The 19,120-nt window shown below is 38.2% G+C and overlaps 1 protein-coding gene across 12 annotated transcripts in view; it reads right to left on the bottom strand.

The window, feature by feature from the left end:
- The window catches only part of CDC14A (cell division cycle 14A), a 250,286-nt gene that overhangs the window by 150,410 nt on the left and 80,756 nt on the right, over positions 1-19,120 (bottom strand). For all 12 annotated transcript variants that reach the window (XR_013384557.1, XM_077905614.1, XM_077905615.1 and 9 more), the window contains 2 exons: positions 8,192-8,258; positions 5,118-5,180 (listed from right to left, as the gene is read on the bottom strand). Coding sequence is in view for 11 of the 12 variants with exons in the window: in XM_077905614.1 (XP_077761740.1) it covers positions 5,118-5,180; positions 8,192-8,258 (130 nt within the window). In the remaining variant the exon portion in view is untranslated. The remainder of the gene's footprint in view (positions 1-5,117; positions 5,181-8,191; positions 8,259-19,120) is intronic.

Genomic DNA, 19,120 nt, shown 5'->3' with positions numbered 1-19,120 from the left:
TAGTTTTTGAAGTAGGCTTTATGTAAACTTTAAGCTCCATTTAATCCCAAAAGAAGTATTTAAGGAAACTCCTAGCAATTGCATAGGCCAAATTCTGGATGGGGTAATAAACACAAGCCACGCCAATGAGGCATCTCCACAAGCTTCCCCAGGGTTTGTTTCTTTGCCCTTCTCTTCTCCTCCCCTCTCCTGGGGAAATGATGCTGCTCTGAGAGTTTATCTGTGTATGGCCAACACAGAGACATCATCAAAAATGGCAAGCCTTCTGGTAAACAGTAGAAAGCCCCTTGGAGACAACCAAATGACAAACAAAAGACACAACTTCAAGTTCTCTTTGATGAATAATGACTTAAGATAATGCCTAAAAGCACCACCATCAATTTTAGGCGGGGCCCTATTTAGTAAGGATGGTTCCCCAAAGAAGAACTTTTAAAAGGCTGACTGAAGGCAGACTCTATGTATGGGTGCTCCTTCAGGGTTTCACAAGCAGAATACTATCCTACGTGAGCAGTAACCATACAGAGGTACGTGAGGGTACAGCTCCTCACATACCCAAAGGAACATAATTTGAATACTCAAGCTCTTTCATCTTCACCACTATTCCCGAGGGGAAAAGGTCTCTTTTCATTTTTCAAGTGAAACCATGAATGGCTACGTTTCAAAGGAGTGGCTGCTCTCTTAGTTCTTTGAAAATACCTTAAGAAACCTGTTGGAAAAGTATGAACATTTGGATACTGATTCTTAGGAGAAGTTTTGGGACCATTTTCTTGCAGTTACTTTCTGGGATCTTCATGGCATAGCTGCCAGGATTATACCTGTATGATCAGTGCAAAAGTGAAGAATGCACGGTTCAACAGCTTGGTAAAGGACCTGAGAGACCACATTCTGGAAGATACTTTTGTTCACCAATAATTAATGGGCCATTTTGGAAGTCACATGGAAATAAAGCAAGAGCCTGAGATACCTTATCCCAAGCCTTTTAAATCTGACAGGGCTTAACTCTTATGTGAATAATTAGATCACCTGAAGCAAGGCAGCATAACCTGTTCTGCTAATCTCAGGCTTCACATCATTCCAAGGGACCTCAACAGTTCATGGCCAAGCCTGACCCTACAGAATCTGCCCTCTACCTACATGCATCTATGGAGCACTTGAAATGTGACCAGTCCAGGGGCACCTGGGGGCTCAGTCGGTTAAAGCATCTAACTCTGATTTCAAGTCAGGTCTTCATTTCAGCGTCAAGAGTTCAAGCCCCACACTGGGCTCCATGCTGGATATGAAGCCTACTTAAAAAAAAAAAAAAAAAGTGACTAGTCCAAACTGAGATGTGCCATAGAGCAAACTACATGCTGAGATTTGAAGACTTAGTTCAAAAATAGGAATGTAAAATACTTCAATAATAATTTTTGTATTTTTTTAAATATTTATTTATTTTTTATTTATGATAGACATAGAGAGAGAGAGAGAGAGGCAGAGACACAGGCAGAGGGAGAAGCAGGCTCCATGCCAGGAGCCCGACGCAGGACTCGATCACAGGACTCCAGGATCGCACCCTGGGCCAATGGCAGGCACCAAACCGCTGAGCCACCTAGGGATCCCCAATAATTTTTGTATTGATTACATGATGAAATGATAGTTTGGGTATATTGGATTAGGTAAAATATATTAAAATTAATCTCATCATTTCTTTTTACTTTTTCTAAATGTGGCTACTAGAATGTTTAAAATATATAATTCTCATTATATATATTTCTATGGACAGCAACGCTCTAGACCCATGAATTACAGAAGGAAAATAGGTATAACCTTTTTCAGAATGAGCAAAAGTTTATCTGAAGATTTTGTAAAATGAGTATTTTCCATGTTCTGCTGGCCTTGTCACTAACAACATTTATAAGTGGCATTCTATCATAAAATTGCCCTTCAATCTCACACAGAGATGCGATCTCATTAATTTAGGCTTTTTCTTGATCAAATTATGTATTAAATGTAGTTCACTCAAGAAGTTCCTTTGAGGGGCAGCCCGGGTGGCTCAGTTTAGCACCCCCAGGGCATGATCCTGGAGACCCGGGATGGAGTCCCACGTCGGGCTCCCTGCATGGAGCCTGCTTCTCCCTCTGCCTGCGTCTGTGCCCCTCTTTCTGTATCTCTCATGAGTAAATAAAATCTTTAAAAAAAAAAAAAAAGAAGTGCCTTTGAAAAGCTTCATCCTGAATATCCCCCACTAATCTAAGACTTACATTCTCCTAATTTGCTATCAATGATAAAATCTTACTAGGAAAACCACGTCTTCATTGGAATGCCTACTTTGTTGGAACACACTAAATATGTGTATCTAGCTATCCTACGAGATCATCCAATGTCCAAACTCACTAAAGCAGGTGAGAGAATGAAAAGTGAGAGAAATTATGGCAAGAAAGGATCAGGTCCACAGAGTGTCGGGAGGAGAGTTCCTTCATATATTCATTGAGCAGCTGCATTTATGAAAAGCTCATTCCTTGAAAAGCATCCTTTGTGATTTTCTTTTCCTGGGCTTTATGACAGAATGTGTGTGTGTGTGTGTTTGTGTGTGTGTGTGTGTGTGTGTCACTCCCAGAAAGGAAGTAATTTGACAGAAAACTTTTAAAATGTTCACCAACTGCCTCCTGCCTCCCATTATTATCTGTGTTGTTATTGTTATTGTTGTTGTTGTTTATTCAGGTGACGGTATGATCACATTCTTAACAGACTTTTTTGTTTGGCTGGCTGGCTGGTTGGTTTGCAAGAACGATACTGTACTGTCTATTTCAGGTTTTGCAACAGCTTTTCCAACTACCTCTCAACATAAACATTAAAGTTTTCAAAAAAATATGAAGGAATGAGTAAAATGTCAAATAGTTTTTTTCTAGTTATTGTGGTATTTGTTCCTTCCTCTTCCTGAGTCCCCACACCATCTCCTTTAATGGAAATGGCATTAGCATTTTGACATATAATTTTCTCCATGCTAATACACATGGAGTGTGAAGCTTATCTGATTTGGAAGCCCACTTGAAGAAAAGAATACAGGGGGCACCTGCATGGCTCAGTGGTTAAGCATCTGCCTTTGGTCATGATCCCAAGGTCCTAGAATCGAATCCCATATGGGGCCCGCCAGAGGGAGCCTGCTTCTCCCTCTGCCTATGCTTCTGCCTCTCTCTCTCGTCTCTCATGAATAAACAAATAAAATCTTAAAAAAAAAATACAGAATTATAAATATACAATTAGGTATATAGGACCTTAAAGGGTACCCATGGAAGTGGAGGTCTCTAAATTTTAAGCTTTATTAGCTCCACAGGAAATCAGCTCTGCTCTTCTAATACAGATATACATATATAGGTGAAATGGGATCTCATTATTGTTTATTAAAGGAGGGGATTACATTATGAGCGCTTATCTGTATCTTTTCTTCCAAAGAATATGTTAGAGAAATCATTCGAAGACAAGCAATATAGCTCAAATTCCCTTTTTCACATCACTACAACCATTCCATGGTGTCTGTGTGTACTACAAGGATTCAATCTTCCCTTCTTATAAGTGGACAGTCTCTTTGTTTCTAGTTGGGGAACGGGGTTTGCGGGGATGAATTTTTTTTTTTTGCCACTAATAAAAATGCCATGAGAACAATGCTTTTTTGGCAAGAAAGAAAGTAAGCTAGCTCAAGATTTTTAATAAATTACACTAAATTTATTAATTTGAGGAGAAATAGCAGTTTTATGATGCTAAATCCTTCTATCCAAGAACTAGGTATAAATTTTTCCATTTAGCCATGTCCTACCTCACAAGGAATTTGTGATCCAATAAGAAAAATAAAGCTGTACACAATCAGCCATGATAGAGAAATGGAAAGTGCAAATTGTAACATATGAAACTGAAGGGAGAAAGTACCCAAGAGAGTAATGATCTGTGTAGATCTGACACACACGAAATGGAGGAGGGGAAATGTTAAAGAGGGTGGGCACGGGGCAGAAAGGAAGGCTGAGCAGTTTGGGGTCAAGAATGATGAGAGCTCTGTTTTACGATCACTCAGTCACGTGGATGAAAGACCAACAAGAGAAGAAGGGCCAGGGCTCATTAGAGAGTGCTTATAATAGTCCACAAGGAAAGGCACGGCACCTGAGCCAAAGGGAAGGAAGGGAGAACAGAAAGGACAGGAAAGATGAAACACATCCCCAGAGTTCAAATGCTGCTTAGATTAGGGAGGGAAAGAGAAGTGCTTCTGTTCTTGACCTGGGAACTGCAGGATGGTGGTGCCATTGATACAAAGGAATGAAGCTTCAGAAGACCATGTTTGAGTGACAAGATGGCCAGTTTCTTTTCAGACATGTTAAGTTTAACATGCAAGCAGGATTTCCAAACAGAAATCCTGAACTAGAGCCCAAAGTGGGAGGGCTGCCCTCTGTTGCTAAGGATAGTGATACATTTCACAGGTCCTCTGGAGAACCCCAACAGATGAGCTCACTTGCATAGAATGTTGGGGTTTCTCATCTTCCAGAAAAGCTAACTGCTTCTAGACTCCTCCTCCTCCTATTCAGAAAGTGCTCTTCTTCACTGCCTCCTTAAACCACAACCTGGCTGGGACAGCCCTTGCCTAAACTGCATCGTTGAGCAGGCAAGATATTATTCGAAAGCTTCATGATGACAAGGGGAAAAAAACTCAGCCAACTCGTAGAACTTGGCAAATTCAGCCACATTTCAAAATAAAATTTATCCAGTCAAAAATATTATAAAATGCAAGTCTAGTTTTGTTTTAAACAGAAACTGAATTTTAAAATAGTAACTCAGAATCACTAGCAAACTATACTTTGAAATTATTTTTTCTTATAAACTAAACATGTAAAACAACTGTCAACAGAGGTTTGGTGGAAGAACATTATAGATATGATGTTTTTCCCAAACTAAAATTTTGGTGATTCCTGGTTCAAAGGCAATAAGCAAGCTGAAAGGACAAAACTGACAACTACAGAAAACTCCAGGATGCTTTTATTTTAGCAGCCATTCAATTTGCAATACCTGAGTGTTGGAGGGTGAGGAAGAGTGAGGAGGTAGGGGATTTTAATTAACATGAAATTATATCTTGCAAAATATTAAAATGTACAAACCTCATAATGTTCATATTCATCCACATCAAATGTCTCAAAGTCAAAAAATCCATGTTGTAATCCCTAGAAGCAGAATTTGAGTTAGTTTTTTCACGAAAAATTGGTAAGTCCTCTAGTCATTCCTAGAATGCCTGTTCACAGATGATCCTCATTAACCTGAAGGAAAAAGCTTGAAATCTTTCATTTATAATGCATATCTAGAAATCACCTTCTAACATTAGTAATTTTGCACTGAAATTTTCTCACAAGTGGGACTTAACACTTAGAAAAGCATGAAAATATGTCCCACAAAATGTATCTAGAGCCCTAATTTACATTAGTTTTGTATAAAAATCAATTATGTATATAAAATGGAATATGCTAGCAAAAGTAGAGTTAAAACCTGTTGGGGGGATGTCTGGGTGGCTAAGTGGTTGAGGTCTGCCTTGGGCTCAGGACCTGATTCTGGAGTTCCAGGATCGAGTCCCACATCGGGCTCTCAGGAAGCCTGCTTCTCCCTCTGCCTGTGTCTCTGCCTCTTTCTCGGTGTCTCTCATAAATAAATAAATAAATAAATAAATAAATAAATAAATAAATAAATAAATAAATAAAATCTTAAAAAAAACCTATTGGGAACTATGCAATTAATTCACATCTAACAGTGATTAACTTTTCAGATAGGAGAAGAAAAATCAATTATTCCTGAGGCTTTGTTTCTCTTTTATCACTAATGAGCCACTTAGCAAAAGGGGCATTTTTACTTAATAGGCCCTTAATTGTTCCTAAAACTCTTTGAGAGAATTTGTTTTATGGTAATAGCTACTGACAGAGTAAAAGCGTACTTGACTGCTCTTACAATTTAGAGGAAGAGCTGATATTTTTAACAACACAAAGAAAACATTCATTACTCCTTTTTATAACTAATGACTTAGAACTTTGAAAACTATCCAGCTTGCTAAGATACAAAATTTTGAAGAGGACAGTCTTTTATAAGTCATGAAGCTATTCAGATTATAATAGAATACAAAACCACTGTTACTTTTAAAAGTTACATATTCAAGTCTTTAAAAATAGAAGAAACTATTAAGTCAAGTTCTCGTACATCTATCTTTGAAAATACTTTAGAGACCAATGTTTTCCAAAATGCAGAAAACGGATCACCTACAACAGAAGCACTTTAAAATACAAATTCCTAAACCCCATCCCAGAACTATTAAATGTGATTCTTTGGGGGTAGGATCAGCATTTTAACATGCCTTCTAGGTGTTTCTTACAAATGATAAATTCTGACAACACTGGTTTAGTCAACACTTGTTTTACAAGCAAAACAAATTTTTTAAATCCTTTCACCTTTAAACAAAGCAATTTAGTGGATCCAGATGCACCAATCCAGTGAAAGCAGTGAGAAAAATATACTAAGGACCTACAACCTTCCTTCCTTTCTCTTCATTCAAAGTGTGTGTTTGTACATGTTTCTGTGTGTAGTTCACACACATGTGAACTATGCTTATGATGATGCCAATACAACAAAATCAGAAAGCTATGCTTCCTAAAAAGGTAAAAATGCAGCCACACTCTGTCTACATTCTTAGGAGTATGATACTCTTTGTCACAGCAATTGCCCAGAACACAGTGGCTTATTATGTAAGAGAGAGTATGGGGAAGGGTAATGTGTCTCAAAGACCTGCTGAACACTGCCAAATCTTCTAAAATCTCATCTACATTTGGGTAAAATAAACCCCAGCACTTGATGGAACAAGAAATTCACAGAAGACTTTATCCATGAACAAAGTCACACCTTTCCTCTATAGCAGGAAGGATGTCATAAATTTCTATATCAAGTTACCAAGTTACCACAACAGGCGGGGATATTCCAGTGTGAACTCTTTCTGAACTTCATAAATTTATAAAGAAACAGCCTGTACCAGACGTTAGAACAGGCAAAACAATAACAACAATAACAATAAGTAAGTTACTTTTTTCCCCTCGGGCATACTTTTTAAATGCTATCACAGTGAATTACATATTGAATAATATCTCCATAAGGGTTCTTAACTTGTGTTACTAGAAGTCTGGGTTTGTGACATTATTTGCGGGATGTTCTAGAGCATTTTGACAGTTTTTAAGTGAAAAGAAAAATATTTGAAACTATTTTAAACTTTTACAGAGCTTAAATTCATTTATAAACGATATATTAAAGTCAAAAATAAACCCACAAGACTAGTATACATAACCAATTTTCTCAACTCAAAATGTAACAAAATCAGTTTTGTATTACATCAGAGAAAAACTGGAACAAGAGTCACTGCTGATAGTGTGTGTATAATCCGTAATGACCCTTGCCAATGGGTTATGCAATATGTACATTCCTGACTGATGATAAATCATGGCTATACATTCAAGATGGAATCATGTACTCTGAACCTTCATTAGAATTCACAGTATAGCATGCACTGTGCATGACTTCCCAGTAGATCGATGCTTCTAGAACAACCTTTGATTTATAAGACACCCTGATATATTAGAAAGCTCCAAATTGATAAGGAAATGTGAGTTAGAATTAGCCCTCCTAATAACTCCCTATGGCCCTAAGAATAACTTACCTTCTCTAGGATTGTTTCCTCATCTATAAAAATGAAATAATAATATCTGGCCTACTTACTCCTTCATAGGCATGTAATAATATCCAGATAGGAAACCAACATGGAAATATTCTCCCCCACAGTAAAAGAGGTGTGCAGTGGCTTCCTATCTCTCCCACACTAAACTCTAGCTTGATAAGGAAGCCGCATCAGTGACAAAGCAATGTCACAGGCAGAGCAGCAGATAGAAATGATACATCTGCCCCAGAACAGGATTAATTTAAATAAGAAAGAGAAAGCCCTTCTACTGCAATAAGGAGTTAGAGTTACTCCCAGACACTCCTCAATTTGCCCGACAGTCTATATTTTACAGATCATTCCATCAAGAAGTGAAAGCCTTCTGCTCACTGCCTGTCCTTTCTTCTCTGCAATGACAAACAAGGATGTTGACATTATTCTTTTTTCATATTTTGAAACTTCTATGTCAACTACAGCAAGGAGAATTATTATTACCTTTCTGATTCCCTGCAAACAGTCGAGGATGGTGAGATTATAAGTGCAATTTCCAAAGGAAGCATCCCTATAAATACAAAAAACAAAACAAAACACTAAAAACGCACATTCAGAACATTCAAATAATAAAATACCAAAGTCAACGGACAATATGCTTGTTTGGCTTCACAGCTATCAACACGATAAATTAATGTAACCCATCAGATCCTATTAGTTAACTACTATTAGAGCTTTACTGAATCATTTCTGAAACTGCTTTAATGAAATAGGCAGAATTAACCAGAAAAGCAGATCTAAGAGCCTGAGTTCTGAAGTCAGACTGCCTTCATTCAAATTCCAGCTCTGCCACATATGGCTGGGACCATGAGCAAGTTATTTTACCTCTATAAGTCTTGGTTTCCCATCTCTGAAATGATGTTACTGATAGTATCTGCCATGCACAGGATTGTTGTCTGATTACATCTAATAAATATAAAGTCCTTCATATAAGACCCTAGGATATAGGAAGCACCTAATAAATACTATGACTATTCTTTATATTATTAACAGTGAACTAGACTGTTTCATTAAGTAAAAGATTCATAATCACTAAATGTATTCTGACAGAGGAACAACCACCCGTCAGGAATATGATAAATACAAGCATAAAAATGTAAGGAGGACAATGTAGGCAAGTCATCAGAAGCTAGCTGTTATTATCATGGATTAAATGCGGCCCCATCCATCTACCCACCCTCCTCAGCGCCACCAAAAAAAAAAAAAAGAAAGAAAGAAAAACTATGGAAGAGGCAGTCACACTTCCGAATAATCTCCTGTCGGATCCATGAGAGCTTCTAATGCACCATGAAGTGTTGTTATCAAAAGGAGTGGGAATCTACTGCACCGAAAATTGAGTACTTCATACTTTATTTAAATTTTTAGAGTAACTTAGCAGACTTGCTTCAGGCAACATAAAACTGAAGTATCAAGTTCAGGTGAAGCAAGAACTGGCACTAGAGTTTTAACACTAGCAGTGTTCCAAGGTGTCCAAGGCAAGAAACTTGACCTCAAAGTTCTCAGTCTCTCTCCCTAGGCCCCACGGCTGACCCAAAGGAACAGAGCTGTCCGGCACCTGCCAATAACAAAAGTCAAATGCAGCACAGAAAGTCAGTCCAAGGGCAGCAGTGGGGAAGGTGCCAGATGATGCTCCATGGGGAGAAAATTACCTGTAAGGGCTTTAACATATAATTAACATATCACAACCATCCAAGGCAACTTGAACCTATGGCTGCCACGCCATAAGTTAAAATGGAACTTTAACGTCACTGGGTTTCAGCACCCTGATAACCTAATATAAAAACAGTAAGTCAGGGCAGCCCGGGTGGCTAAGTGGTTGAGCGCCGCCTTCAGCCCAGGGTGTGATCCTGGGGACCCGGGATCGAGTCCCACGTCAGGCTCCCTGCATGGAGCCTGCTTCTCCCTCTGCCTGTGTCTCTCATGAATAAACAAATAAAATCTTAAAAAAAAAAAAAAACCCAGTAAGTTAGCCAAGCAACTTAACAGAAATGTTTAAGTCCTAAAACTTCAAAGTTAACCTATGTAAATAGGAAGGGATATTCTAGATATGTAAGTCTGATTTCAAGACTTCTTTTTTAGTGCCATCTGAATTCATGGGTCAGTGAAAACCAAAATAGCTCCTCTTCCAAATATCTTGTAAAGACATAGGCCATACATTAAAAAACATATTTTAATGGATTAAGCCAGAGAAAGGTGTAGCTGGGGATCCAAGATAAAATAGTGGTTTATATCACATATTCTTTTGTAGGCACTTGTCTCTTTGGGACAAGATTTCAGAATTTATTGTGTGTCATGGACCTCTTAGCAATCTGATGAAACTTGTGAACTCCTTTTCTCGGTTCAGAATCTCTTGTGTGTCATGAACCTCTCAGCAATCAGATGAAGCTTGTGAACGCCTTTTCTCAGAATGCTTTTAAATGTATAAAATATAAATGAATAACAAAAGAATAATTCAAATTTATCAAAATACAAAAAACTATGGGATCAATACCATAATATTTACCAAACTTACTGTTTATTAGTATGTGACAAGATCTAGTAGGTTTAACAATAACTATAATTTTGAAGAAGGAATGAACATAAATAATAAGATATATGAAATATATAAGATGCATGCCAAAACTATAATGGGATACAAAAATGTCTGTAATTTCTATTGTGACATTCATATTGCTAATACTACTAGAGTTTATTTCCAACATTTATAATTGAAGGTAATCTTATCAGTTACATGATTAGTGAAAACAAAGACATTTTTCTTGTCATTCAGATTCAACAACTCTTGAACTATCTCCACAGACCCTAGATTAAAAATTACTGATTAAGTGAAGAAAAGGGAAAAAGAAAACTTTATTTATTTTTTTTTAAATTTTTTTTAATTTTTATTTATTTATGATAGTCACAGAGAGAGAGAGAGGCGCAGAGACACAGGCAGAGGGAGAAGCAGGCTCCATGCACCGGGAGCCCGATGTGGGATTCGATCCCGGGTCTCCAGGATCGCGCCCTGGGCCAAAGGCAGGCGCCAAACCGCTGCGCCACCCAGGGATCCCAGAAAACTTTATTTAAAAGAGTAAAATAATTTTAAGAAATTGGAAGTACTCCTTATTCTCTGAAGTATGTCTTCCCATGGCTAGAGTCACCTAAACAAATTCACACAGGTAAGTCATCAGAAAAGCTCCAGACCCCATCTTTCTGGCTGTCTGCAAAGTTTGATGAGACGATCATGTTATCTCTTGTCCTATCATAGCCACAGGTTTTCCTGGTGCCTGAAAGAGAGCTCTGGTGACCTGATGATCAAATCTGCAGACCTGAGAGAGGAGGGCGAGTTAACATGCTATGGGACAGAATTAGGATACAAAGCAGTCACAGCAGGCTAGAAAGACAAGAAGTTTACAGCTAGAAAAATAATAAGGGATGCAATAAAATTAGGTCCCATCCTCAGAACTGGGGAAAGGAGATGACATACCCACCAAGGAGACTATACCCATCACTCCGGGGGTAATTAATCCTCATGACAGCTGCACAGAGACGATAGGTTCCCAAAACCTGCCCCCATACCAACTGAGAAAAATGGCTTAATAGTGGAACCCGGCTCCTACTTTGTCAAAGAGAATAACCATAAAAGTGAAGGGATACAAAAATGTATTACATATTCTCTCACGGGAAAAAGAGAGAAAGAAAAGGAAGAGGTGGCAGATTGGACACACAGTCTGCCAAAACCACACTAAAAAGAGAATTTTGAAATGAAATCCATTTTAAAATGGATTCCAACAACTTCAGGGAGAATAAGAGAGCAGAAAATAGCAATAAAATCCCGAAAGCTGGAAATCAGACAGATGAGGGGTAGTAAATTACAAAACCAAGAAAACTGAACATTAATTAAGATGCCAGTGAGAAAGTTAGAGAATCGGGCGCCTGGTTGGCTCAGTGGTTGTGGGTCTGCCTTTGGCTGAGGTCATGATCCTGGAGTCCTGGGATCAAGCTCCATATCAGGCTTCCTGAAGGGAGCCAGCTTCTCCCTCTGCCTTTGTCTCTGCCTCTCTGTGTGTCTCTCATGAATATGTAAATAAAATCTTAAAAAAAAAAAAAAAAGAATCAACCCAACTAATACTAGAAATTTCCCCAAAGGTTCAGGATTTGGCAGCACTGGGCCCTTTGGGAAGTGAGAATGAAGGAAATGACTGAAATAAGATTGAAAGTCCATTCAAGAAGCAGAGAGATTTTATTCTATAAAAGAAATATTATTTCCCATATTATAAATCAGTCTTCCCTGATGATTTCCCTCAACCCCTCAGGGCAGTCAGAACCATCTGAAAATAGAATGGTTGGCCCTGGAAGACATCAAGATACCTGCCCCATGAAACATTCAAGATTGAATCAGAGGATTGCTTCAGGATGATTTTTCACCTACTTTGTTGTAAAAAATGGAGATCCAGGTTAGGAAAACACAGTTAACCATGGAAGTCCCTTCAACTCTGAAACTGTATCATTATTCAACACTACTGATGATCACTTTCTTCTCCAGATCTCTACCTGGGGTCCTTCCCAACAGAATTTAAACATTTTCAGGTCTCTACCATCTTCAAAAGAAGAAAAACCATTCCAAACTTTCTTGACTGAGTATCTCCCCTCAACCACCACCCCTCTCCTTACAGCCTCCCCTTTAAAAGGAATCACAAGACTTCTCTGAAGAATTGTGAATTTAGCCTTTTTGAAGTGGATAGTTCAGTGATTTATTTTAGCATAATCACAATGCCGTGGCTTTTGGTATATCACAACTCATATCACCACTAATTCCAAACAGTTGTGCGCCCCCCAAAAAAGAAACTCTTCACCCATTTACAGTAAACTGCTCACTCTCCCTCCCCACCCTTGGCAATCAATAACCTACTTTGTATTTCTCTGTATCTACTTCTTCTATGCCCAGGGAATATTTCCCAAGTACCATTTTATTGAATTTGTCAGCAAAAGCATCGCACTCCTTTGAATACTCTCTTCACTAGCTTCCTGGATTTTTCTTCTACCTCTCCAAATATCACTCCTGCCCAATCTTCTTGGCAAAGCCATCCTTTGCCTCCCAATCCTTAACAATTAGAGATTCTCAAGGTTCAATACCAGACTCAAATTCTTGTCATTTACTGCTCTCTCCCTAGCCTAGGACTAGTTGGGAAAACATCTGCATCACCTGGATGGTTCCTTAAATACAAAATGCTGGGCCCCATCCAAGGTCCTAATCTAATAGGTCTGGGGCAGAGCCTGAGAATCTGCATTTCTAACAGGTTTCCAGGGGGTATTAATGCACTGGTAGAAAGGAGCACATTTTGAAAACTGCCCTACACTATTTCATCCATATAAATTGCTCTAACACAAACTCCTTAAGACTGCACAAGAGTATAGCCAACCATATACCATTTGGGTGACTTAAGGCTTCTCACATTCACTGCGTAAGAAGACCTTCTTGCAGCTGCCCCACCCCAAAACAACAATAATAATCCAGTCCTCTAGCACTGCCTATCTCCTAAAAGACTTGGCTTCCACAATCATTCGTTAGAACTCAGATGTCCCTCCAGCTTTCATTCCCCTCATCCTGTCGACCACCATGTCCCATTGCTTTTTCTGTCTTAACTGCCCCTGGGCTACATGGACTTCTCTCCAACTCCCCCACTACCTCTCAGATGGACTCTTGCAACAGCCTTCCCACACCCATGCCTCACCTTCCTGATCAGTCTTCTCACAGCAGCCAGAGTGATATTTTTTTTAAAGGTAATCCAATCTAGTCACTCTTTGACTAACACCCTTCACTGAATTCTGTTGCTTTCACGGGAAATTTCAAATCAACGAACATAAGGCCTGGTGGTATCTGACTCTGCCTGCCTAGGCCTCCTCATATCATGCTCCCTTATGATCTGCCCATCACAAGGCCTTGCCTAAGCCCGTTGGATAGGGCCCTCTGCTCTCACCACAGGATCTTTGCTCCTGCTGGTCACATTTTCTCCCACTCCCTTTTGACTAGGTTACCCTTCGGATCACAGCTCATAGGTCAAAGTCACCAGGGAAAAAAGCCTCAAGGCCACCCTGGCTGTAGTGGGTCCCCAACTTTTTTTTATTGGACTTAACTGTAGTTTGACATGATATTGTGGCATGCTTATTTGGCTCGGCCTCTCTCTCTATAACAGTCTCAAAGAAGGTAGGATCTATATATTTTTTACTCACCCTTCTCTCCCTAGTACCTAATATACTACCTGGCACAAAATAGATATTGAATAAACATTTAAATTAAGTAAAGGAATTTGTCAAGTGGTATTAAACACACACTTTTATTTTCACCCACATACTTTAGAAAGACTATACAGAGCTTTTAGAACTTAAGTTGCAATACTAATGTGATAGAAAGTTTTAAAAGTCCCACAGTTTTTTATTGCAATTACAATTCCCAACTGTTTACTTAATTCCTGGTTTGCTTTTTCACTCATATTTATCCATGTATTCATTACTCACTCACTCATACTTACTGAGACAGATATTTTCTAGATTAAATAAGAGGACATGTTGTATTGCTACCTCCCCCATAAAGGACAAATGAAATCCACAGACTTCAGCTGCAGGAGAAAGTACGCACACTCCATGCTGCCTGGGGAAACCAAAGCAGTTACCATTATCTGTCATGATAGTTTTGCCATGCATTGATTTAACTCTCTTAAACAGATAAATGTAAGGCTACTCTTCATTCAGAGATAAGTTAATACCCCAAACACCCAGGGTTTCTAATCATTCACCTCTGCTGAAGAATAAATCATACATCTCTAGCCCCAATATAGAAGACTAACGTTACAGCCAACAGCTGTCTACACATATCCAGACACAAATTTCCCAACCTCATGCCTGACCATCTAAACTCCATCTATCCTGACAACTCATTTTATATGTGACATCTAGCATAATAGTCACCTGAACCATAAAGCTATTATAAAGTGATTATAAAAATCTAGTAACCATGACCTTGGGAGCAGCTGGCAATCAATATGAATTTGTTGAATGAAAAACTAAATGAATGAATATTTGAACAGATGAAGCAATTGGGGTTTTTTTTTTTTATGTTTTTGCATTTATTTTGCAAAGAAACAATAGAAGAAAAAATCTTTTAAGGTTTTATTTATTTGAGATAGAGCATGAGCGTGGAGGAGAGAGGGAGAGAGATGGGGAGAAGCAGCCTCTCCACTGAGCAGGGAGCTCAATACAAGGTTCGATCCCAGGACCCTGAGATCATGACCTGAGCCAAAAGCAGACACTTAACAGACTGAGCACCCACATACCCAGAGAATAATTGAAGAAAATAAGAACTACCATGCACAATTAGATTCAAAGAGAAAGGGCTTAATCCACTTTTGTCAGAGAACTGTTTCCTAGAAGCTCCCAAGGAGTGATTATTGAATATTCAGGAAATTTGAGAAGCCAAATCAGCATTAGTGGGTGTATTTATATCACAGAAATCAACAAAGGTTTTTTTACTTACAGAGCCAGTTTACCAACAGACGACTGCTTGTAACTTAAGAATCTAGACATCACAAAAAAAAAAAAAAAAAAAAAAAAAAAAAAAAAGAATCTAGACATCACTCAGAAAGAAGCAACCTTGTAAATGTTAACAATGAGAAGACGAAACCGGAGATGAAAGAATATATTCACACAAAGCAATACGAAGACATTTCTGGTAATGTAGTTATTTGAAATGAAAGAATCAAGAACAGAGGCACAGCGTTTAAAATATACAGACTACAATGAAGAATAAAATAGAGCTGACAGTAAATGGATGAAGAAATACTGGGGGACAGCTCTGCTCTACGTATGTTTTGATCTCATGATTCTCTGTAAGTTCTCTGTATAACAAGTAGTTAGGAGGTATGCAGATATCTGCAGAGCAATGGGTTGGAAAAGATCTCAAAGGTCACATAAACATCCTCCCAAGCACTGACCTGAATCCCATCTACACAACTGCCACAAGATCATTAGCTCCTTAAGGACCGAGAATGTGTTCTTTATGTCTGCATGCCCAGAGTCCAGCACAGGGCTACATACATTAATATGTTGCAGATGTTGAATGAATGGATAAATGATCATTACCAGGAGATCACTCAACCGAGATCAACCGAACAACTCAAGTGGTGGGGAACTACTGACCTTTCAAAGCAAAAACTATATAAAACAATCTTTAATGAACGTAATTATAAAGACGATACTTTACTCTTTGTATACTAAATCTTTAAAATCCAATATATATCTTTAACTTACAGTCTATCTCAGTTTGGACTAAACAAATTTCAAGTGCTCAAAAGCACACGTAGCTAGTAGTTACTATACTGGATAGTTCAGTTCTACACTATATTGTAAGGATACCTGGCAAGTAGACAATGACCCAAAATATTTCACATAATTATCCAAATTATACTTGACTTCCAATCTCTGGACAAATCCATGACACATATATTTCAGGTCCAGGGAAAAAAAAGAGCTGATTTTCATCTAGGCCTACAAGATGAAAAGGTATTTGATGAGAACTTGTCGAAAGAACAAAGGCATCTCCCATTCAAAAAGCAAAAGCAAATGGCTTCACAGGGCGTGCCCAAAAGCTGAGCATGACTAGTAACTAACAAAAACAGAACACAGAATCTCCCACTTTTCAGATTTAACATAAGGCTGGCTACACATCACTTTGTTCATCCAAATATACAGATATGTAAAAACTCATCTCTAAATCATGGCTTAAAAGGTCACATAAGTCAACAGAAATGAATTGGTCAAGAATTAGCAATAACAGGCACCAAAAAAAAAAAAAAAAAAAAAACAGACTAAAAACTATGTTACGAGCCTTTTAGCAAGAAGTGAGTGCCATTCATTTAACTATGCTAATTTTGCTTTACAGATAAAAACAATAGTAAATTGGGGATGTCTGGATGGCTCAGTCATTTAAGAAGCTGTCTCTTGATTTTGGCTCAGGTCATGACTTCAGGGTTCTGGGATCAAGCCCTGCATCAGGCTCTGCACGCAGAGGGGAATCTGCTTGAGGATTCTTTTTCTCTTCCTCTCCCTCTACCCTTCCCCATGTTCATGCTCTTTCTCATATAAATAAATAAACCTTTTTAAAAAATAATAAATAATAGTAAATAGTCTTTAGTTTGAGTATTGAAAAGATATTCAACAAGACATTCAACAAAATAACTATATTCATCAATGGAAATGATTGCAATCTTTTTCTAAACTATACTTATCAACTAAGACTGGCCATGGGAAGCATACTATAAATAGGACAAAAAGTTTCACACTAAAAAAAAAAAGTTTCACACTGACTTCTGTAGAAACTTGGTAACAGAGATCCCTGGGTGGCGCAGCAGTTTGGCGCCTGCCTTTGGCCCAGGGCACGATCCTGGAGACCCGGAATCGAATCCCACGTCGGGATCCCGGTGCATGGAGCCTGCTTCTCCCTCTGCCTATGTCTCTGCCTCTCTCTCTCTCTCTCTCTCTCTCTCTCTGTATGACTATCACAAATAAATAAAAAATAAAATAAAAAATAAAAAAAAAGAAACTTGGTAACACAGATACCTGACCATCAAATAGAAATAACAAAAAAAAGTAATCTGAACCAACTTTCACAACTCAAACCACCGAAGTATCGCACCATGTTTCAAAAAAATAGAATAGATGTAATTTACCTCCTTACACGTATTTAGTGAGTCATAGAGACCCTGACAGTTGTTTCTGTTCTCTGATGCTGTCTATGGCACTTATTTACTAAATTAACAAGAAAAATCTGATAAAGAGTCTGCTTTTCATGGTAGCCAAAGTTACTCAAAGTTACTGTTGAGAATGGACTGAACAGTTTGTAATGCATAAGCCATCTACCCCCATCTATTTTCAACACTCAGGAAACTAGCACATCCTCACTATTCAAAACTAATGCAGATCTTTCTCATTATGCCAAGCATTGAAAGCAAAGGTTTATTAAAGATCTAAGGGGTTATTAAAGATCTAAAGAAAGAACCCCAAAGATCAACACTGAGAAGCAAAAGGGTAGCCATCATAAGGATACATTGAAAATGAAAGTAAAGCATAAAATAAATTTTGTTTCTACATTTTTGGTACTTAAAAGAAAACCATAATAAGGAAAACTTTCCTTTGTAATACAAAGCTAATTGCTAAATAAACTTTGACAAAAATCACAGTATCATCACATTTAAGCTAACAAATATCTGGTTCAACATTTTCTTTTTATTTTTTTTTTTTAAATTTTTTTTTTCATTTATTTATGATAGTCACACAGAGAGAGAGAGAGGCAGAGACATAGGCAGAGGGAGAAGCAGGCTCCATGCACCGGGAGCCTGACGTGGGATTCGATCCCGGGTCTCCAGGATCGTGCCCTGGGCCAAAGGCAGGCGCTAAACCGCTGCGCCACCCAGGGATCCCTGGTTCAACATTTTCTGTGAAGAGATAAATTTTATAAATACATCTAACATATACAAGCACATGTTCACTTTGCTTTAGAAGAAGGCAGTCTAACGCCAAGTTCTAAGTGGCTGACCCCTTTGAGCCTTTGTTAAGAGACCTACAAGTTCCAGCATGCCCAGATGATCTAGAGTAATTGCTTCAGAGATTTCCCACTAAGACTCAGCTACATTAATACATAGCTCAGCAACAGGGATATCACTAGGGGTCATCCCCAAAACACAACAAACCTCTCCCTTAATACAAACAGTACGGATTCATTTTAATGAAAAATGTCTTTAAAGGGTTGCCAGTGCGAAGTTTGTGGGTCCTCTGGTAAGGAAGTTTTCTGGCCTCACAACAGTTCTAAGAGAAAAGTCCTGTGTTCTTGCTCATATTAGATAAAATACCATTATTTGATAAGCCATCTATTTTCAAGACTCTCAGGAAATAGTACAAAAACAGTTCCATAAATGGTAGCATATTATTCTAATCTCAAGAGATTTTGTTCCACACAGGTGTGGATCAGGAAATGTGTCCTAAGTGGTTCAGAACACTGGTGCTGCCAGATATTAAGAGAAACTGGGGGCAGTGGAAACGGATTCAGGATGAAGTACTTTGGAAAAGTCTGAGTTAAATGAAGTTAAATAGGTTTCTTTATTACTCAGAAGCATTCAGAATCTTTAAAATGAGAATATGTTTTTAAATCTGCAAGATGGAGAATTCTAAACTTAATTGTTTTTTTAATCTTTTTACCTGTTTATTTTGATTTTGCCATGGTAGATCATACTTGCCAGCATACTGGAAGTTTTTGAAAATCCCAATACCTAAACCCAATACTCCAAAACAATTATGTCAACATTTCCAGGAGTAGAACCCAGGCACCAGTATTTTTTGAAG

The sequence above is a fragment of the Canis aureus genome, chromosome 8 (genome assembly GCF_053574225.1).
Source record: "Canis aureus isolate CA01 chromosome 8, VMU_Caureus_v.1.0, whole genome shotgun sequence".
Lineage (NCBI taxonomy): Eukaryota > Metazoa > Chordata > Mammalia > Carnivora > Canidae > Canis > Canis aureus.
Note: the sequence above shows the minus strand (reverse complement) of the source record. Positions and strands in the feature narration are given on the sequence as shown.